This window comes from Ailuropoda melanoleuca, chromosome 6 (assembly GCF_002007445.2).
Source record: "Ailuropoda melanoleuca isolate Jingjing chromosome 6, ASM200744v2, whole genome shotgun sequence".
Lineage (NCBI taxonomy): Eukaryota > Metazoa > Chordata > Mammalia > Carnivora > Ursidae > Ailuropoda > Ailuropoda melanoleuca.
Window position 1 is genome coordinate 38,672,866 of NC_048223.1, and position 22,596 is coordinate 38,695,461.

The 22,596-nt window shown below is 42.0% G+C and overlaps 1 protein-coding gene across 5 annotated transcripts in view; it reads right to left on the reverse strand.

Moving 5' to 3' along the window:
- Positions 1–22,570, reverse strand: part of STAC (SH3 and cysteine rich domain) — a 159,371-nt gene extending 136,801 nt beyond the window's left edge. For all 5 annotated transcript variants that reach the window (XM_034662263.1, XM_002914639.4, XM_034662261.1 and 2 more), the window contains exon 1: positions 22,244–22,570. In XM_034662263.1, the coding sequence (XP_034518154.1) occupies positions 22,244–22,354 (111 nt within the window). In that variant the 5' untranslated portion in view covers positions 22,355–22,570. The remainder of the gene's footprint in view (positions 1–22,243) is intronic.
- Between the last annotated feature and the right edge of the window lie 26 nt (positions 22,571–22,596).

Below are 22,596 nucleotides of genomic sequence, written 5' to 3' on the forward strand. Positions count from 1 at the left end.
GAATGAGGAGGAATGATGGGGTCTCTGTACTGTGGGCAGCTCTTCATGACTTACCTGGGGACCTGCCGAGACCACCCCTGCTCTCTGCATCTGCTGACTCAGTCTCTGGGGCTCTCCTGGGAACATCTGTGCTCATGTCTGTAAATACCGACTCCACAACCTGCTTTGGACAACAGTTTACTCTCATCTGGTTTCTCCATTACCTCAATGCTTTCTGCTTCAAATCTTCCACAATTTCCTCGCAAATTCCAGCCTGCTGATGGTATCTTTTCTGGTTTTCCCACACTCTTATCAATGTCATCTTTTCATATATAGTTTCTGCTACACCAAAAGGATTTTGCAAGGAAAGAAAATTAAGCACCTACACCCGGTCTGGTTTCAGAATGACGAGTCTTTAATGACATTTAAAGCAGGGCCGACCATTTGCTTGGACAAGTTACCTCCTCAGCCTCCGCTGGGTCACCTGTCATTTGGATTGAATATTAACCTACAACATGGGAATTGTTCTAAGGATTACAAACAGGATTTAAAAACCTGGTGCATAGCAGGCAATCAGTAAATGGGCTCAGCAAATGGCACCTGCCATTACTATTTGCACTAAAGTGACTTCGCTGTGCCTCCCTGGAGGGGAAGAGTAGACTGGCCATTAGTCGGGCTGTAAGACTCACTGACACAGGACACATGGAGGACTGTGGTACATCAGCTACATGCAGACTACGGGTCGTGGAGAGCTCAGGCAAGTTAACAAACTGCTGTAAGCTTCTCATCCGTAAGGTGGCATAGAAACAAGGTCTATTTGGGATGGTTGTTGTGAGGATTAAATAAAACAAGGATGGGGAATGGTAAGTTGTGGCCAGTAGGTGCATGACAGCTTTCCCCCTTCCCACCTTCTCTCCCCTTTTCTTACTCTTCCCCTCCCTCTCACCTCCTCTCCTTCTTCTTTTCCTATGTTTCCACCATTATTACTGCCATTGTTGTTGTTTTTAACTGAACCTGGATCTGCACCATTTGTTCATCTTTTCATTCATTAAAAAAACTATATGAAATATTTACTTTGGCTTTGGAGGGAATAACATTTGAAAACAGACGTAAGAGCTTGCCCTACAAGCCGTTACTGCTTTAAGAAAGTGGATATGGAAAAAGTAAAACCAACCAACCAACCAGCCAGCCAACTGGGACTTAGCTCCAGAACTGGATATAATTTCAGCGGAGGTCCCGAGCAGCCACATGCCTTAAGGTGAGCAGGTTCACTTTCCTGAGCATCTGCAGTTTCCTCGTCTGTAAAACGAGGATAAATGAAATGCTGTGCATCTATCACTTTGCACAGCAAGTCCTAGGGAAATGTCCTTGTCCCTCCCTTGCCCCGCGAAGCTCCACTGCAGGGTCCGTGTGTGGTTGCACAAGGTCTGCACTTAAAAGGGCCCTGCATTTGGTTTTATTCTCTGCTGTTGCTGTCTTAAAATTCTTCATAACGTTTGAACAAGCAGCTCCTACTTTCATTTTGCACTAGACCCCATAAGTTATGTGGCTGGCTTTGCTTGCTGGGATATGATGCACGAAGAATCCATCCTGCTGCTCTCCCAGTGGACAGAGGGAGCAGGTTCCCAGGTGCCTGGAGGCAGCAGCCCTGGAGTCCTACAGCTGGCTGGGGCTGCCCCTCTCCCAGCTCCACTTCCATCCATGTCCCTGAAGCAGTCCGAGCAGGCTGCCTTGGGTTCCCTGCAGCAGCTTGGACTCTAGCTCCACCCAGTTCGACACACTTGCTATTTTCTGTCTGGGTTCTTAAGGTACCTCTCTGCCAGGTTTTGGAAGTGATGCACCTTACTACCTTTTTGTTTATGACTTTAAAAGGAATGAGTATTTCTTGAGCATAAAAAAATGCCTATGAATATGCTGGGAGAGGCAGGCTCATGCTGTGCGTGGACTTGGACGTGAAATCCCTGCCAAGGAAACGCATAGCTGGGAGGTTCCCCTGCCTCCTTCACGAACCTTCAGTTGGCCATCTGTTCCTCTATTTCCAGAGGGGAGGGAGGCTGGTTTTCACAAGCTAATATGACTGCAAAATGGAGGGATAGAAACCTTCTTAGAGGCTTGATTCCCTGCTTGTTTCAAAATGAACGCACAAGTTTGGAAGTTTCAGCAAGTTAATCTCGGTGATGAAGTTGACCTCCTCTGCCTTCTTTATCCAAGTCCACAGCTGGGGAGGGAGGCAGTGGGTATGGGAAGTCGAGAGAGGCTGGGTCAACCTAGCATGGTCCTGGTTTCCCTCCCACCAGTGGAATTAATTCTGGCTATCTGTGGGTTGATAGACACTATGGCCAGAGCCCTTGCATACATGGAGACCGTCTTGAGTCAAGAGAACATTTGTATATAATTACAGCCAAGGTGATATACGCAGAGCACGGTACACAAGCATGCAGAGGAGCAGTGACTTCAGTGCAACTAGTTCTCAAAGCATCTCTGTGATCACAGTGTCAGCATCAGCTGAACCATGTTGGAACTGCAAAATCTCAGGCCTTATCCTGGGTCGACCAGATCAGAAATTCTGGGGGTAGAGTCTAGTAATCTGTGTTTTCACACCCCCTCCCCCACGTGATTCTGGTGCACATTGTGTTTGGAACCAACTGCTCTCCGGCATTGTTTGGAGGTATTCATAAGGCTTCCTAACCCAATGTGAATGCCTAAATGGTCTGTCCTGTGGCTTTAGGCTGTAGTGATTGTTATGGAAATGTGAGAAGAATTCAACCTCTCTGTGCCTCAGTCTCCCCAACCCTAAAATCATGGGATTTTCTGTTGATGGTCTCAAATGTTCCTTCCACGTTATATTTTCTATGCTCTAGGATTCAAAGTCATCCAGTAACACTCTCAAATAGTTATATAACACATGGACAAATGGTCATTTGACAGCAGATGAATAGCAATTACAATATATCTATTTATATACTTCTGTATCTATTTACCTATCTATTGTCTATCTGAATCTGGAACATGGTAGTCCAGGTATGGAGTCAGATGACCTAAATTTGACACTTATCAGCTACTTATCATCTGTCAAATTGGGAAAATGCCCACCTTGCAGAGGAGGAGATGATGAATAGACACTGTCTAATGCTGGGTTTGGAGCCTGAAAGCTTCCAAAGGGCAGTCACTATTACTCTGTTGCCTTACACCTATAAACCTGAGCATTATCTCCACCCCCTTTTAAAGCACAGCAAGCCCTTCCTTTTCCTTATCCCTCTCCCCCAGCAGTCGCAAAAGCACTTGAACATGAGTGCTCCTATTTTGTGTGAGACACCGGACTGACAGTGGCTCCTCAAACCGCTAAACCTAGAGGCACCATCCAGGCAGACTGTTCCAGGCACTGATTCCAGGTTGGAATTCAGTTTGTCCATGACTTCAAAGTCAGTTGGAAGAACATGTCTAAAAACCTGCCAATGTGAGGAAACAACAAATGTTGGTGAGGATGTGGAGAAAGGAGAACCCTCTTACACTGTTGGTGGGAATGCAAGTTGGTACAGACACTCTGGAAAACAGTGTGGAGGTTCCTCAGAAAGTTAAAAATAGACCTACCCTACAACCCAGCAATTTCTCTACTAGGTATTTACCCCAAAGATACAGATGTAGTGAAAAGAAGGAGCACCTGAACCCCAATGTTCACAGCAGCAATGTCCACAATAGCCAAACTGTGGAAGGAGCCGAGATGCCCCTCAGCAGATGAATGGATAAAGAAGATGTGGTTCATACATACAATGGAATATTACTCAAGCCATCAGAAAGGATGAATACCCACCATTTGTGTTGACATGGATGGAACTGGAGGAGATTATGCTAAGTCAAATAAGTCAAGCAGAGAAAGACAATTATCATATGGTTTCACTCGTATGTGGAACATAAGGAATAGCACGGAGGACCACCAGGGAAGGGAGGGAAAACTGAAGGGGGGGAATCAGAGGGAGAAAAACCATGAGAGGCTATGGACTCCGGGAAACAAACTGAGGGGAGGGGGGTAGGGGGCCGGGGTAACCGGGTGGTGGGTATTAAGGAGGGCACATGTTGTAACGAGCACTGGGTGTTATACATAACTAATGAATCGTAGAACACTACATCAAAACCTAATGATGTACTATATGTTGGCTAACTGAACATAATAAAAAAAATAAAATAAAAACCTGCCAATGTGTGTGAGTCAATTTAACTAAAATCTTTCCAAGAGTCTTGAGATAGGTACCCCATATTCTCAAGTTTCTCAGGGGGTCTTTATCCTAAGGCTAAATTAAGATGCCCATATTAGAGGATAAGACCACCAAGGTGGTCTTGGAGGAGCAAGGCAACTGCGCCACCTGTCCTCTAGCCATTTCTGCACTTCAAACTGGTCAACTGAAATCTCAGTAGTGGCATCCCTCTCCTTAAAGTGTTGTTTCTTTCTGGGACATGGTATGCAAGATTCCATTGGGGTGCATCTCCACCAAGATCCCTGGCTTACTCTCCTACTGTATGATGCGTGTTGTGTTAGGGGGTTAGCAACCAGTTCCCACAGCCAGCATTTCTCATATGATTTCACGGTGTCTATCAGACCTTTTTTCAAATGCAGCACTCTTTTTTTGACCAAAAATGTTAGCAAAATTCCTAATTATATGGAGCATGAAAGAGGGAATAATTGCCCTGGCTGACACAGCACAGGTAAAGAGCTGAGCCGGCAAGTGCCGTTGGTACCCCACCCAAGTCCTCTCCCCTGGGGCCCCTACACCCATCTCACAGCTGCTCTGGTTTGCTGAGGACTCTTTCTTCTGAGAACTGGCCTCAGCTAATGGGAACTGTCTCCCCTGGGAGATTATGCAAGAACTGCAAAACGCCCCCCCCCACCTGGGGCCAAAGACAGAGATACAGAGTAAAACAGTCCTGTCATATTGGCTTAAGTCAGAGAACTCTGTGGTGCAGTTTGTGCTCCAGAGCCCCACTATAGAGCAGGGAAGACTTCAGCTTAGGCTACATTCTTGTTTAGCCCTGTCTCCTGCCCTCTCCTGCTTCCTCTCCTCCTTGTAGGTTTTTCCTGAAAGCATGCCCTCGATAAATTACATGCTTCTGGGGGCGCCTGGGGGGCTCAGTTGGTTAAGTGACCAACTCTTGATTTCGGCTCCAATCATGATCTCAGTGTTGTGAGATGGAGCCCTGTATTGGGCTCCGCGCTGGGTGTGGAGACTGCTTAAGATTCTCTCTCTCCCTCTCCCTCTCCTCCCCCCCCAAAAATAAATGAAAACAATAAATTACATGCTTCTGAACTCCATGGACCTTCTGGAGACCCCAAATTAAGGTGAAGGATAATGGAATAATAAAAAAACAGAAGCTTGGTAACTTCAGCAACTTTATGTGCTGGAAGCAGGCTTCCTCTAAGCTGGCCCTAGATGATTTGGTGAGTCTCACCATTGGGAATGAGGTCAAAGTTGTGTCTTCTAATGGCCCTCTGTCTGTCTCACAGTTGCTGTCCAGAGCCTGGGAACCATATGCATGGGCTTTAAGACTCTAAGGAGATTTAGGCTCTCTGTGCAGCTGTCCAATTAGGCTGTGGCCAAACTTATAAGTGAAGTTCTAATTAACCAGAAGTGTCCAGCCATGAAGCTGGAGTGCCTGACATTTTGCTCTTGGCTCCCGATATATAAGTTTAAAATGTCTCCCATCTTTGACCCTATGATTTATTAAATTAGACAATCAGGTTGTTTTACTTCCTTCTGTCTGCAAAGGTCATCATATATGCAGTCTATGAAAGGAACTTTGCCAAAGTAATTCTAACCACAAGAACAAATAAGCCACATATGAAACAGTGCATATTGCTTTCTCAGACAAGTTCATATAACCCATGAAATTCTAGAGCACTTGGGTTATCAGAACCAGATTTGGGTTATCAGAATCAGATTGAAGTTATTCCTTCTGGAAAAAAGATCATTCACAGCAAGAATCTGCAGTCGAGGGTTTGAGGGGTTTCAGTGGGTTGAGTCGTGATCTGACATGAAGCCTCCTGATTTTATATTATGTTCCTCCTTACATTCATTAGAAGAACCATAACTGCATGTTTAAATTTTGTGAACTGGATGATTTTTTCCTTTTGCTCTTTTTTTTCCCCTCATGTAACTTATTCAAGGAACATTTATCTTGATCATGTCACTTATAGGCTACATATCTGAGTAGAAGAGATACAGTCCAATATAGCAGTTAGAAAAAAATCCATTCCAAAGAAATTGGCAACAATGAAAACTTATATTTAGGAATTTATCTTTTCAAATGTTTTAACTGGAAGATCTGGTCCACCAAGGATGATCACCGACAAATGGACCAACGTATGTAGCATCCAGTAAAAATGTGTTGATGAAACAAATGGATATCAGTTTCCCCTTTAAACAAGAATTAAGAAATAGCGAACCTATCAGGAACTCAGCAACTGACTTTAAAAAAATGCAGCCAAGAACTGGGATATGTAAGCAAAGCCTGATGAACTTCCAGACCAATCACTAAGTAAAAAGCAAAAACAAAAACAAAAACAAAACCCTAAAAACCAAAAATCCTTTAGTTTTTTCCATGGTAGTCCACTAGGTTCAGTTTCCATTCTGTTTTAAGGAAAATGAAATTCCAACTAGTTTGATGATTTAGCTTCCAATACAAAAGCAAATTAGAAGAACAAGTTAAAAGCCTCAAAGTAGTCTGCAGAGATAAATGGTCTTGGTGAAGGAAGAATTAGAAAAATGTTAGAATTAGGCACAAGATCCAGGAAAGCACAGCAGTGTGGAGTTGTTGTTACAAGGAAAAAAACTCTGCTATCTGCATAAAGTTCAATAACTGCTGTTTAAAATGGTAATCCTGAGTAATTAGGAAAAGTAAATTACAAAAACAGTATAATTGCTTTGAAATTTACAAAGCATTTGCAGCTCTCTTATATGTGAATGAAATTCCATGTGGCATATTCTGCTTTTGAAAGCAGGGCAATGTGAACCCGATTACAGAAAGATTTGCAAACAGAATTCTCAACTGCAAAATGCTTGGCACATCACAGGACATGTTCTCTGTTATCAGGAAGGCTTGACTGTCCAGGATGACTCCTTTCCTGAGCATCCTTGCCTGATAAGGTTTCCTGGTGCTTCTTTGAGATGGAAAGAACCCATTTTTCCCAAAATATGGAACTCCAAGAAAATGTTCCTGGAACAAAAAAGTAGTAACTACCTTTGCACAGTAGTAATAATGTTATCAGAAAATCATCCCTAGCATTTTTCAATCATAAATTGAATTTAAAAGATTGCATTTGTATCACATGATTTTTTCAAGGAACTTCATCTCAAATTTCCTAATAAAAGTCAGTAGGATAATATTGTTAAATGAACAGAGATCCAGTTTATAAGTGGCTTTTGTACGTATATCTAAGTCACCTGTACCCCACTTGAAGAAACTTTGGTTTAATATCTTCTAAAAAGATGAGTAAAGAAACCAGTCTCAAAAATCTCATTAAGCTCATTGAACTTCAGGGTGGAGACTTCCATTGCACTTTTAGAGTAAGATTAATGGGGGAAGGGAGGAAACAGGCTTCCGCTGAAACTATAATCAGGGAGAATTTTCTATTCCAGAGATAATAACGATTATTTACCAGAAAGACTCCCTGATTGAGGGAAATTATTCGAATCCATGGTCTTTCTCCTTGCTCCTCACCTGATTTTTGGCTTTATGGAGAGATGGCCCATGCTTAAAGAAGCCAAGAATCAAAGTATTTTCTTGTTGGATGACTCTGGCCCTTCTCTGTGCTATGTTGCCTGGGCCACGGAGGTCATCAGAAAACAGTTGTCTGAGAAGCTTCAGTGACGCAGTGAAGTTCACAATCTTGATTCTTGAGGACTCTGGACCTCATTCCATCCTACATCTGATTTTCTTTACTATTAGCATCAGCTCTATGCTCTCTTGCCTTCTTATCCCACCCACTGGGATATTCTCTGTCTCCATGTTTCTGGCTCTGATCTTGGAATTGCCACTCAAGTATTCAGCCATTTGTTCTGACTGTGGAGTGTCTGGCCAGGTAAGGGTCCTCATGGGTGAACCCTGTGCAAGCTCTGTGAAGACAGCTCTCTATGGAGGAACCAGACACTTTCCCTTGTCTTTGAAAGTCCTCTCATGCTTGCTCTTTCCTCTTCCTTCCCATTTCCCCTCTGCGTTTTCTTAAGACTGGATTGCCCACCTCCCTGGTTTAGGTTCTCTCCATGCCAATCCATCTTTCACTTTGCTGCGGCAACGTTAATGGCTCCTCTCATCTTCACTCTTGAAATCTGATTCCCTCTGCCTGGCTTCTAAGACGTTCATCTGAACTCATCAACTTCCCTGTATGCAGAATCAGTCAAGCCAATCATATCGTCTCCACCCTTGAAAGGTCATCCATAAGATTAAATTCATGCCCCATGTTTTTGAAGTTTATTGTGACTGCTACCCAGTCACATTTGCACAGGGCTTTGTGGATCATAAAATGTTGTGTTCCTCCCTTTCACTTTTTAGGAAGCATCCCTGGTTCTTCTTTCTCCCTCACAATTCGTTTTGCATTCATAGCAAATCTCATTGATTGTACTTTCAAAATATATCCTGAAACTTACTACTTCTTAACTATTCCACTAACTAATACCTGGTCTAAGATATCATTCTCCCTAATCTGGACTACCATTGCTTTCTAACTGGCCTCCTTACTTCCACTCTTGCTATGCTGTAGTCCCACTGCAGGTAGTAGCTACAGAAATCTTTGTAAAATCTAAACCATGTACAGTCCAGATCCACTTCCTCCTAGGCTTTCTCAAGTGGTAGTCTCTCAAACTTAGGGCAAAATCCAGATTCCTTAGCATGGCCGTTAAAGGTCCATAGGATTTATCTGGTGCTGTCTGTAAGAATATTCTACAATGAGAACAATGTTCCATAATCTATGGCGTCTAATGTAGTAACCACTAGTCACAGGTGATTATAAGTACTTGAAATGTGGCCAGTATGACTAAAGAACTGAATTTTTAGTTTTAATAAATTTAAATTTAAGTAGTCACACATGGTTAATGGCTACCATATTGGACAGTACAGTTCTAGTCTTTGGACTCTGTAGAGGTGAGTCTAGCTTTCTGGACTCAGCACTCAGGAACAAGCACCCAAGATTTCTTGCTGCTTCTAAAAAATGCAAACTTGTTCCCACCTCAGGGCTTTGCCCAGATCTCTCCTCTACTCTTCTCTTGCCTTCAATCTTGAAATGACAGCTCATACCCTCACTCCATTCCAGTCTCTGACTCAAGTCACTTTTTCATAGAATACTTCCTTGATCACAGAAGTAAAATAGCTCCTCATGCTCCCTGCTTCCACACTGTTCTCTTCTAAGTAAGTAGCCTTATCACTGCCTGAAATAATATGCATTTTTCACCTTGTTTATTATCTGTCTTCTCTACTTTCTCCAGAAGTGTGGGTATGGAGTAGGTGGGAAACTGGCTTTAGGCAGAGCTGAGGTTTCTGTAGGTGATTCTTAACAAAGGCACATAAAGGCAAGGGAGTTCGGGGTGTTTGCAAGGGAGTAAAAACAATCGTGACAAAAAAGAATCTGGGAACCTAAAGTGGGTGGGGGACAAAGAAAACGTGGTAGGCTCCCCAGTTAATGGATTTTATACTCGGATGGGGTTGAAATATTCTTGGAGTAGAGGTATCAGAAGGAATTAGATGGAAAGGTGCCAGATGGTGGTCATAGAATGGGAAGTCTACAGGGAGATTCTGGAGATGATACAACCACTGCACAAACAGAGTTGGGAAGGATCATGGAAACAGGTGGTGATGTGCAAGAAAATGGAAGACAAGACCTTAGGAGGAGAAAAGCTTAAGGGCTGAAGAAGCCAAGGTATTTGGAAGAGTCATCTGCAGTGTATGAACATCACCAACAATCAGGGCAGGAGTGAGGTTGGAATGAGCAAGAGAGGGTCTGGCTCTGCCGTCATGGGGAACAGAGAGATCCGCTGGGGTTGGCAGCTGATGGGGAACGCTGGCGGTGGGAGAAGTGTGAGCACATGGGTTTTAAAGCTATGAGTTTCAGAGGAGGAAAGTCAGGAGTCTGGAAGCAGTAGTGAGGGCGCCTCCCCAACTACCAGGCCCATGGAAGGAGAAAAGAGCCACTGGCTGGGATTTTGCTGAACAGTGGGCTGCAGAGGGCAGAACTGGGGATGCTGATCTTGGGGAGGGTAGCAGACAGGCTGGATCAGCAGATGTGCAGATCTGTGTGGAGGGCACACTGTGAGAGGACAGGGCTCTGTCATCTCGTTCTTCTTCTGTTGACCAACATCACTGGGGAAGAGGGGTTATTGGGATTCTTTTCCAAGTTCTCCAAGTTACCCTGTTCTGATAAAACTGAGAGTGTTGGAGATGGGGGGGGGCCCTGCCAGGGGCACATGGACCTCTAGAACCTCTTTTTACTACTTTCCCTAATGTTGGTTTGGAGGGCAAAGAATGGTGGCATTCCCAGGAGCCCAGGGTGTTCTGGATCCCTCCTCTTGCCTCCTGCTCTTGTGTCTGACCTCAGTCCTCTATTCTGTGGTCACAGCTGCCCTCAGACCTGAGGAAAATGTGCTGACTGGAACATCAGCTATGGGAAAGTTACCAAAAGGCAGCACGGACAAGTTGCATTTTCAGACCAGTGAAGCACCCTCTGGGGGCTGACAGACATTTTGTCTTTGGCCACCTGATGCCAATCAACCTCTCTGCTCTCGCCCCCTGGGGGTCATCAAGGTTGACTTCATGGATGATGCTCACATATGGATGAGAACACATGAAGAACTGGGCTGGCATTTGAGTTGAGTATGATGAGTTTGGTTGAGAGTAGGCTGAATTTAAAAGGTATGGAGGGCATCAAGCCCCAGGCTGTCCAAAAAGCAGCTGGATAGATCAGTCTAGAGCTCAGATTTGTGTTGGATTCAGATTCGGAAGTTATCAGCTGGTGAGTGATATTAAAATACGTACCATGTCCCAGTAGAGATGTAGAGAGATTATGAAGAGTGAGAAGGGCTGAGGGCTGACACTAGGATGCTGGAGAAGACCAACATTTGAGTGACTGCTGGAGGAGGAAGTGATAGCCCGAAGGACCAGAAAGGAACTGTTCCAGCATTAGGAAGGGAATCAAAGGAGTGAGAGATTAAAGGAGGGAGCACTGGTGTTTAACTCTCCTGATTCCAACCCAGATCTAAGGGGCTAATGCTATATAAATACAGAGAACTACAAAACAGGGTGTGCACAGCACAGGAGTGCATGGGAACACCGCTAGAGAAAGTGGGAATGGGAGGTGATTGGAGGAAGGTCCAGGGCTGTTTTATAATAACTCATCCGGGGATGTTAGTAAGATTTAAAGGAAATGAATAATTTTATGGAAAAATACAAATTAACAAACCTGAATCATGCCAATTTGTTTTTTAAAAAGGAATAGAATAATAAAATCAAAGAAACGTTTTTCAAAATTTATTTTTAAATAGGTTCTAGGTCTAGATATTATTGGCAGGTTTTTTTTCCAAACATCAAAAGAGGGGATCTGGGTTTTATAAATTGCTCCACGGAAAAAACAAAAATAAAGCAAATGAAAGCATCTATGGACATCTTCTCAAATTGTTTTTTAAAACTTGGCATATCCTTAAAAATAAAATCTGACCAAGAACACAAAGTAACAGCTTCAGAATAATCTCCCTTATGTATATAGATGTAAAAATAATAAAGTATTGGCAATCAAATCCTAGCAGTTTATTAAAAGAAAATCCTCATGGCCAAGTAGAACCTTTTCCAGGAATGTAAGAAGGGTTTAATATTAGGCTAGCTATAAATATAATCCATCACATAAAGAGGCCAAAGGACAAAAAAAAAATCACATGATTACCTTGATACTTGCCAAAAAGTCATTTGAAACAATTCCACATCCATTCCTGATGGAAATTCTTAGTAAGCTAAGAACATTACCCATCTTTAACAAGAAAGACTGTCTCAGTTTAATTGTGAACATGAGTGGGAAGTCTGGAATTTGTATAGAAGGAGGTCTTAAGGAATGATTTAGTTGAAAGTGGATTTGTCTTGAAGTTAAATTTGCAAAGCACCGCCTTATGTCTCTCAGGCTGAATGTTGTAACTTTGGAGTGGCTTCCACAATGGGTTGATAAACAAGAGAGCTAAGACCACTCCTTAGCACCAACACTGTACAATAAACACTTACAGAGAATGCATACTTACAGCAAAATATTGTTGCCATTTAAAGTAATCCAGTATTAGCTCAATACCTCCACTAATATTTACCATATTTTGGGAGTGCAATAAGCCCCTGTTCCAAATGTACTCTACTCCCCCACCTCCAAGAATGAGAATTATATTTAGAGAGGTGAAATTCTTATTGCAGAAATTATGATAATCTAATAATAATAGCTAACATTTATTATGTGTCAGGCACTGTGTTAAGCACTTAGCATACACTAATTAATTTAACCCTAACGACAATGCTGCAGAAGGGCATTATTGTGCTCACTTTACAGAAAGAATAGTGAAGCTCAGGAATGCGAAGGACAGGGAAGCTTATTAAGTGGCATCCCAAAGCGGCACTGTGGGATTTGAACACAGCTATTTCTAACTCCAGAGCCCATGCTCTGAGCCGTTAAGCAACACTGTATTTCTTTATTGATGAAAAGAAATGGAATGTGGAAGATCTTAGATTATAAAATTAATAGGAAACAGATTTCCTATATGTCAGCTCTCAGCAGTTAGAAAATATAAAAGAGATGGTTCATAAGTGTAACCCAGAGTATAAAACACCCAGATAATAGCTAACAGAGAATTGGGCAAAAAGTATTTGAGGACAACTCCCAAGTGTTTATGAGTGTCATAAAATGTATGTCGATACCTAAAGATATATACTATGTTCCTGGATAAGAAATCCCATTACTAGTAAAGATTTCACTGAAATGATCTTAAAAGTTTCATGTAGTTATTTCCAAAATATTATTTTTATGACTTGATGGAAAAACAAAAAGGTGTGCAGCTAAATAAATAAAACTTCCAGGAGGGTACTTGTATTACCAATTGTCTATTATAAAGCTACGATGATTAAAATGTTATAATAGTAACACCAAAGTCCTGTATAGTAATACATGCAAAATCATTAGAATATAACAGATGACTCTAAAGGAGAACCTAGTACATATTAGCATTTATTACATAATAAATGTAACATTTCAAATCAGTGAAAAAATAATGAATTATTCAATAAATGGTTTTAAAAATACTTAGTAATCATTAGGGGAAAAAAATTAGAGTTCACTCATACCACATAACACCAAAAATTTCAGATGGATTAAGGTGATAAAAGTAACAAGTATATATTAAAGATCTAAAGAAACAAACAGGTTAATATTTATCTGCTTCCAGAGTGGGGAAGACCTTTCTAAATATAAATGGAAAAAAGAAGCCATAGCTAAATAAATCTGAGACATCTAACAACATGACAAAAGAAATCTTCTATATTGAAAATGTCATAAAATCAAAAAGCAAATTTCAGTCTGGGAAAAGGTTTGCAACATATATAAAAGATCACGGTTTTAATATTTATAAAGAAGAGCTTTTAAAACTGTTTTTTAAAACATTTAGCTATGGCTTCACCGGTTAGCCAGTGATGGGTATTAAGGAGGGCATGTGTTGTAATGAGCACTGGGTGTTACATGCAAACAACAGATCATGGAACACTACATCAAAAACTAATGAAGTACTGTGTGGTGACTAACATAACATAATAAAAAAATAAATAAAAAATAAAAAATATGTATAAGGAAGTTTTAAAAAATCAATAGGAAATGGGTGAATGTTCTATTAAAATGGAAAAGGACATGAGCAGATAATATGCAAAAGAAAAAAGACAAATATTTTTTAAAACATAAAAATAATCCTCTGTGTAAATAAATGTAATTAAAACAATAAGAAAATTCCATGTACCTTTGTCCTTCAAATGTTCTGATTTAAAAGGCTATGATACTACAACTTAATAACCAAAAAACTCAAGGAATCTGGTTAAAAAATGGGCAAAGGCTTTGAAAGGACATCTCTCCAAAGAGTATATAAAAATGGCCAATAAGCACATGAAATGTTGCTCAACTAATCATTAGGGAAATACAAAATAAAAACCATGATGAGATACCATTTAACACCCATTAGGATTAAAAAAAAAACACCCAGAAAATAACAAGTGTTGGAGAGGATGTAGAGAAATTAGAACCCTTGTGTATTGCTGCTATGGATCTAAAATGGTGCAGCCAGTGGGGAAAGCAATATGATGATTCCTCAAAAAATTAAACAAAGGATTGCCAATATAATATAGCAATAATGTTTTGGGCCATATACCTGAAAGAAATGAAAGCAGGGGCTTGAACCGATATATGCATACCCAAGTCCGTAACAGCACTATTCACAATAGTCAAAAGGTGGAAGCAACCCCAATGTCCATTGATGGGTAAGTGGATTAGTGTAACCGGGAAAGAAGAATTTCAGAAAGTGAGAAAATAGAAAATATTAATTTATGAATGATATAAAATATTCTCCTATTGAAAAAAACAGCAAAATTTGTTAGCTCCAAAAAATGTGATATATCAACGCAATGGAATATTATTTAGCTTTTAAAAGGAAGGGAATTCTGACATATACCAAAACATGAATGAACCTTGAAGATTTATGTTAAGTGAAATAAGCCAATCGCAAAGGGACAAATATTATGTGATTCCTTTGATATGAGGTAGCTAGGGTAGTCAAATTCAGAGGATCAGAAAGTAGAATAGTGATGTCAGGGGCTGGAGGCAAAGGAGATGGGGAATAACTGTTTAATGGGGACAGAGTTTCAGTTTGGGAAGATGCAAAAGTTCTGGAGATGGATAGTGGTGATGGTTTCACAATGAGAATGTATGTAATGTCAAAGAACTGTACACTTAAAAAACGGTAAAAATGGTAAATAGTACATTATGTATATTTTACCACAAATTTAAAAAAAAACCTAGGGGATTGGATTTTGATGCCTAAATAGAGTGAAGACTTGAAAAAGAAAGAAAGAATGATCTAGAAACAAATTTCTCAGCATCTTGGGTTAATGATAAAGAAATCTTAGCATAGCCATAAAGCAGAATACACATACATACATATATACATATTTCCTGAGAATTCATAATCACAGATCTGCCTTCACATAGATTTGAGGCTCAAATTTATACAACACAATTTGGTCTGAGAACCTCCAAACTGAAAAAGTAACATAAAATTATGTTCTCAGCTAATGATGCGCTGGGATACCTGCAGAAGCAAACACTCTTCTTTTTTTTTGAGTTTTTATTTATTTATTTGTCAGAGAGAGAGAGAGCACAAGCAGGGGGAGCAGCAGGCAGAGGAAGAAGCAGGCTCCCCTCTGAGCAAGGAGCCTAATGGGAGATCTGATCCCAGAACCCTGGGATCATGACCTGAGCTGAAGGCAGACACTTAATTGACTGAGCCACCCAGGCATCCCAGAAGCAAACACTCTTGAGTGGTATATATTACTAGAAGAGCAAAGGTGGCCGTGCAATTGAATCTTGACCCCTATCTGTCACCATACCAAAAAAGTGATTCCAAACGGATTATAAACTTATGTGTGAAAGGCAAAGCAACATTTCTAGGAAATAATATAGGAGAATACCTTCCTGTCTTTGGGGTGAGCAAAGATTTCATAAACAGAACACAGAAAGGCCTAACAACCATAACATAACACAACATAACATAACAACTATTAGGGGGAGTATGAATTGGTATAGCTACTTTGGAAAGCTGGCTATATCTATATGGTATGCCCTACAACCCAGAAATGTTGCTCCTAGGTAGTCACCTAACAGATGTGCCACAAAGGATATCTATAAGAATGATCACAGCCGCCAAAACCAAGAAACAATCCAAATGCCCATCATCAGTAGAATACATCAACAGTGAAGTACTCACACAGTGGAATGCTATACAGCAATGAAAAGGGAAACTACGGCTACATGCAATGGCACAGATGACTCTCATCACATACTAACTGAAAGCAGCCAGGCATCAAAGAGTATACCCTATATGATTGCATTTATATAAAGTTCAAATAACTGAGATTAGTTTATGTTGTTAGAAGTCAGGATATTGTTTACCTTTGGGAAGGCAGAAATAGAAGGGAGTCTGAGGGAGATTCTGGGGAGCTGGTAACATTCTATTTCTTGATTTTTGCATTGGTTATAGACAGAGCAAAAGTTTATATTCTGAAAATTCATTAAGCTGGAATCTTGTAATGTGTGCACTTTTTGTTATGATGTCATATTTCAATCAAAGTTGACTAAGAAGTAAAAAGCTGTGGTATAGCTTTTCTTGAGAGCACTATGTCAATGAGAATAAAAGAACTCAGAAGTGTTTATATCGGGACCCAGCAATTCTACCTCCCATGAAACAAGTCAGAAATATAATCAAATGTTTATGTATCAGGATGCGAATTTTAATATTTTAAAATATGTGAATGGTAAGAAAGTACCTAAATATGCAGTCAGAAGGGACTGCAGAATAGATGTGGTATAACAACAAAGTAGAATATTATACCATTTTGAATATTCATGTTATTGATTATCTAAGAGTATAAGGAAACTATGGATAACATCAGGCGGAAGAAAAAGTACAGCATGCGCTTATGTATACACTGCTCCAATTTTGTTTCAAGCGTGTGTGTGTGTGCATGTGTAAAGGAAATCTAAATGAAAGAAATACAGCAAGAAATGTAACCATCTTTATCTCCAAGTTGTTGTGTGATAAAGAAATTTTTCTTTACAATTTTCTGTTTTACAGTTTTCTACATTGAGTACTTATTATTTTTATGATTATGAAAATAACTTAATAAGGGCATAGCTGCCCTTGTAAATCCAGCTGCATCTGAGAAATGCTTAAGATTATTTGGCAACATGGAGGTGAACAGCTGGTCACTTTTGCTAGAGCCATTCCTTTGGACTGAATGCTAAATGGGAAGGGAAAGAAGAAAGACTAACTACAAATGATTCCTTCAGGTACTGTGCCTAGAAAGAAGAGATCTGACAGTCTACAGTTCTTACTGAATTCTTATTCGCTATTTAATTTCTTTTTTTTTTAAAGATTTTTTTATTTATTTGACAGAGACAGCCAGCGAGAGAGGGAACACAAGCAGGGGGCGTGGGAGAGGAAGAAGCAGGCCCCCAGTGGAGGAGCCTGACGTGGGGCTCGATCCCAGAACGCTGGGATCACGCCCTGAGCCGAAAGGCAGAAGCGTAACGACTGAGCCACAGGCGCCCCTTATTCTCTATTTAATTTCTTTGACAGTCTATAATTCTTATAGTCTAAATCAGTGTTTCTCAAACTTGGCTGCACCATGAAATCATCAAGGAAGCTCTAAAACAATACTGATGCTTGGGAACCTTGATCAGAGATTTCCATTTAGCAGTCTAACCGATGGACTGGACTCCTCAAGGGATCTGAATGCAAAGCTAAGGTTCCATTTTCTTTCATCTTCTCCCCTGAGTAGAAGTTAAATTCCTTATCAATAATAGCTTCACATATGTATGAGATGAACTGGGCACAAAGTAGGCACTCAATAAATAGTTGCTGATTGGTGGACACACACCTTTCTGGAAGATGCAGGGCACATCCTTATGGTTAAGAGATTTCTTCTCCCTAGCTTGGATGGTAGTCCAGATTCAGAGAGAGCCATGGGATGAGGGGACTCCTTGGTCCATAGCTCCTATGGGCTACTAGGTGGCTTACATCATCCTTTCAAAATTGAAGCCACAGGCTGGTGAGTCAATAGCTTACCTTCCTGGGGATGCAAAACAGCCAAGGTGAAAACTCTCTGCACTCAACAGCTTAAGTAAGGTCCAAAGGGAGGAAAACTCAGTTATACTATTGGGTCATCAGTTTTGGTCAGTGAGATGATGCCAGTGATGACATCTGGGGTTGGCTAGGGATAGAAGTCATCTCATGTGAAGCAGGAAGAGAAAGCAAATAATGTCACATGCTTATATATGCTTACAACATATTAGGTCACAGGCCTTACAAAAACACCCAAGTCAGCTGGGTATTAGCATCCCCATTCTAGAGATTAGGAAGCTGAGGCTCAGCAAGGCTAGGTAGCTAGCCCAGAGTCACAAGGCAACTGATAAGAAAAGATCTCAATTCTTGGCTATTGGACCTTGAAACCTATAATCTCTTGGGCCATGTAAGTGATGTCAAAGGGCGTCCACACAAAACCTTCATTTTAGACCTGAGTGAGAGCTCTATGCTGTCAATAAGTCAGTAGGAGAAGGGATATTCATTGAAATAAGGGATGCCGAAACACGACATTTTTCTTGGTATTCGATAGTCTCTGTCAGCACTTAAAAAACAAATAAGGTTGTGGTCTTTCTGGAATAGCTAGTGGAAAGACAGAGGGGTGGCTTTCACATTCTTTCAGTTCAACTAATTTTATGAAAAAGAAAACCACATAAACTACATTACTACTTCGGTTTACAGGAATATGCCCTGAGGAAATTGTACTGGGGTATCCAAGGTCCAAGAGAGCGTTCTTAAACAGAAGTCCTGCCGCTAACAATATGTGTGATTGTAGGCAAGTCGTTACGTCTCTCTTGGCTTCAATGTCCTCAAGAGAGAAAAGAGAAGACGTTTAAACAAACTTTAAGGGCTATCGATACTTTACTGATCTGATACAAGCTGTGGATCCTTTCCACAGGCAATGTACGTCTGCATATGACTGCACAATTCTGAATGCCGGTTCTGGTGGTTCACGGACCTTCCATTCGTGGAATCCCAAAGAACATACTAACCCTTGACTGAAGACGCTTGGTATATGTGATAATGGAACTGTAGTCATGCTCACCAAAAAGCCCTTATCTTTTAGAGATGCAACCGAAAGATTTATGGGTGAAATGAATTGATGTCTGGAATTTGATTTCAAATGATCCAGCTATCTGGGGAGGGATGGTAGTGTAGGGGATGACAGATGAAACAAGGTCATCCACTGGTCATTGGTGAAACCAGGTGATTAGTTCCATGACTGCTCTTTATACTGTTTTCTCCACTTTTGTGTATGTTGAAATTTTCCATACTACAATAAATTATCCATAATTTAAAAAATACTCCGAGTAGATGATTTCTAATGTTTCCAACTCCAATAATCTATGATGTAGCATTCCAAAGAATCTGCAAAGGACACGGACTTCTGGAAACACGCTATGGGCTCAGGGCACTGAACCATCCTCCTCCTCTCCTAATGGACTCTCTGCACTAAAGGGTTTATTGTGACCTCCTTTTCCAGATATTTCTGTGACATTACATTTAATTATCCCCATTAAGTATATTTTTGGAGGGAGAGTAGCAAAACCAAACACAAAGAAACTAGACAAAAATTGGTCTTTAACCATTTCACACGAGCTCAATTCGTTTTCAAAGATTTCTTAAGACAAGACCAAAATACTGCTGTAAATGACTTTGAGTGGCATGTGAAATACTTGGTTAGGATGTTAGGGGAACCAGAAGAAAGTGAAACAGTACACAAGCATGGCAGAGGGCTGTGTGGTGGAGGGCTGGGCTCCAGAGCTCTGCTGTCCAGGGCTCTGTCCTAGCCGTGTCGTTCAACTAGCTATGTGGTCTTGGGCAAGTCACCCAACCTTTCTGAGCTTCTGCTTCCTTATTCATACAATCAAAGAAACTGGCAATCTCCCTCATAGGGTTACTGTGAAGAATCAAGTGTACCTGACATAGAGAGCATTCAGTAGATGCCGACCAGAGCGCTTTCAACTATGTTTGTAAATATAAAAATAGATCTTATAAAAAAGATGTGCGATATAGATCAAAACGTTATCAGTAGTTGCCTCTGGATTGTGAGCCAATGGGTCATTTTTGTTCTTTTATTTTTGTCTGGGATTTTCAAATTTCTACAAAGACTATTTTGTTACTCTTATAATCAGAGAACAAAAGTCTTTTAGAAGGTAATATTAAAAGTCTTTCTTGCGGAAGTTGAATGCCCAGGGAGGCCTAACCCATGTGGTATTTTCACAAACAGATCATCTGAGAAGAGTGAGGTGGAATGACTACTATTACCTTGTTCACACTTTCCTTACTATTCTCTCATCTTCAGGGTGGAAGATCCCTATAAACGGCTTTCAAATCTGTCACTCCTGGTGTAGAAGAAATAGAGCCTTCTTCTGCTCCTGTTTCATGCCCTCCTGCCCCCTTACCACATATTCCTCCATCCTAGCAGCTGAGCTTTTTTGAGGGGCTTGGACCCCTTTGAGAACATCACCAGTGCTACACCATAAAAATTCACATTCAGGCACACTATTTTGCATTCAATTTCCTGGGGTTCATGGCCCATCCCCTCCCCCCGCCCAGCCCATCTCCACTGATTAAGAAACATGGTTTTCATAAGCCATGGCAAATTTCAGAACATATACACACACTTCAGGTGTGTAGACCACTTTGAGAAAAATTGGCATGTACAAATTGGAAAGCATAGTCAGATAAATCAGTGGATAATTATGGGTATTACATATGTAGTTTCTGCTCTGCCAAAGAATTTGCATCAGGATATCTATAAATAGCAAACCCATATAGTGTGTTTAAAACATGCTGCTGTATACGCAAATGCTAAGCCCTTTCCAGAACACACCTACTGCCCAATTCAAAAAGTTTAGTACCAGCTTCACTCTTGAGTTTTGCTGCATTCATTTACAGTCTACAAGATCATCTTTGAAATGGCCACTAACCCATACCCCTTAGGTGGCTGATGGTCAATGATAGACAATGATGAGATGCCCAGAAACTTCCAGTCAGAGGAGAGGTGATATGTGTGTGCATGTTTTGAGACAGCTTTGGAATGGATCATCTGTGGTGGCGTGGATCCCCTTGATCTCAGGAAGGAGAAAGATAAACATTGATTGAGTCCTTACACTGCATTGGGTCATTTCACATATTCTTCACTTCAACTCTGGAAGGAGGGGCTTTTGCCCCCATTTCCAACCGAGTTTTAGAGAAGGTGACATACACATGCCCCAGATCAGACATTTATCAGAACAAAAATAAGATAAAATAAAGAAAATGCAAAGCTCTCTTTGATGGTTCACTTTCAGAGGCTGAGATGAGTACAGTGCCCAGCATCACTTAAACCAAGAGCCACTTGGCTGTGATTTTGATCCTGCTGAATTGTCAATGGCTTTTAGGGATGTATGTAAAGGGAGAGAGGCATGGGACTTTTCTTTTCCCCATCTGCCCTGCCCTCCAAACTGGCATCCCCCTTCCCTTCACCCCTATACAGACCTGCCCAGCATTCCAAAGATGCCTGGGGAATTCACAAGGAGATCTGTATAAAGAGCCAGGAGCCCTGCACTTAAAGAAATCCATATAACCACAAACTCCATCTTATGATTTCCACCCCCCCCCCAAGATGCATGTCACTGCTAGCAGCCACATTTTACTTGATCCTCTTCAGAGGTTTCCAGGCATGTGCCTGGTCCCCACAAGAGTTTCAGAGGAAGTGGAGCGGTGGCAGAAGTGCTGCATGGCGCTGGCTTTGTGTGTGTGTGTGTGTGTGTGTGTGTGTAGGTTAGTGGAACTCATAGAAGCAAGTGTAAGTTCTTCAAGTATTAACTTCCACAAGAGGAACCTCAACTTTCGCAGGAATGCGGCTTTTCCCTTTGCTTAGCTCTTCTGAAGTTAGGGGTGAGCCCTTATATTAAGCAGAGTCTTGGAGACCCCTGTGACACAGACAACCCTTTGCTGGCCCCAAGTGCCCTAGCTTTTCTGGAGGTGCATCCCTCGCTATCATACTTCATCCTTCGGAAGCAGCTGAACACCTACACGTGCTTGGACACCAGCGGGCTGAAAGCACAGAACCACCAAGCCACCAACCACGCAGAAAAGCGGTCTCTGAGCCCGGAGTCAGTGCGCACTAACCAACGTGTGCTTGCGGGGAGAAGCTAGAGCAGCCTCGGGTCTGTGTGGGCAGGAGGCTGGGTCCACGCGACGTGGTCCAGCAGCGTTACAGCTAGTCCTGCCCCACATTCGAGTCTCAGGGGAGCCCGGGTCTCACTAGGGGCACGTCTCCCGCTGGCGTTGGCCAGTTCGGGGGAAACGAAGGTGGACCGAGAGAAGGACAGGAGGAGAGTGAGTTCATGTTTTCTCGGGGCAAGTGTGCGCGGTACCTTGGATTCCTGGCTGCTGGTGGATGCAGGAGAGGGTGGCTGCTCGGCGCTCGGCGCCTCCTTGGGCAGCCCGTCCACGCCGTCCTCGCGGGCGCCGCTCGGGGGGATCATCGTGGCGGCGCGGGAACGGTGTTGGGCTCCCGGAGGAACAGCGAGGCTGGCCTTCCCGCCGCTCGGGCTAGCTCAGCGGCGGGTCCCAGGGATTCCCATCCTCTCCCAGCCGCCCACGCGCCCTCCACCGACCTCTCCCGTGCGCACGCCCGTCCCGCACGCTCGCCGCCCCTCGCGGGCCAGCGCACTGGCGGGTCTGGCAGCCGGCAGCGGACGAGCGGCTCGGGAGCGCTCGCCGGCCC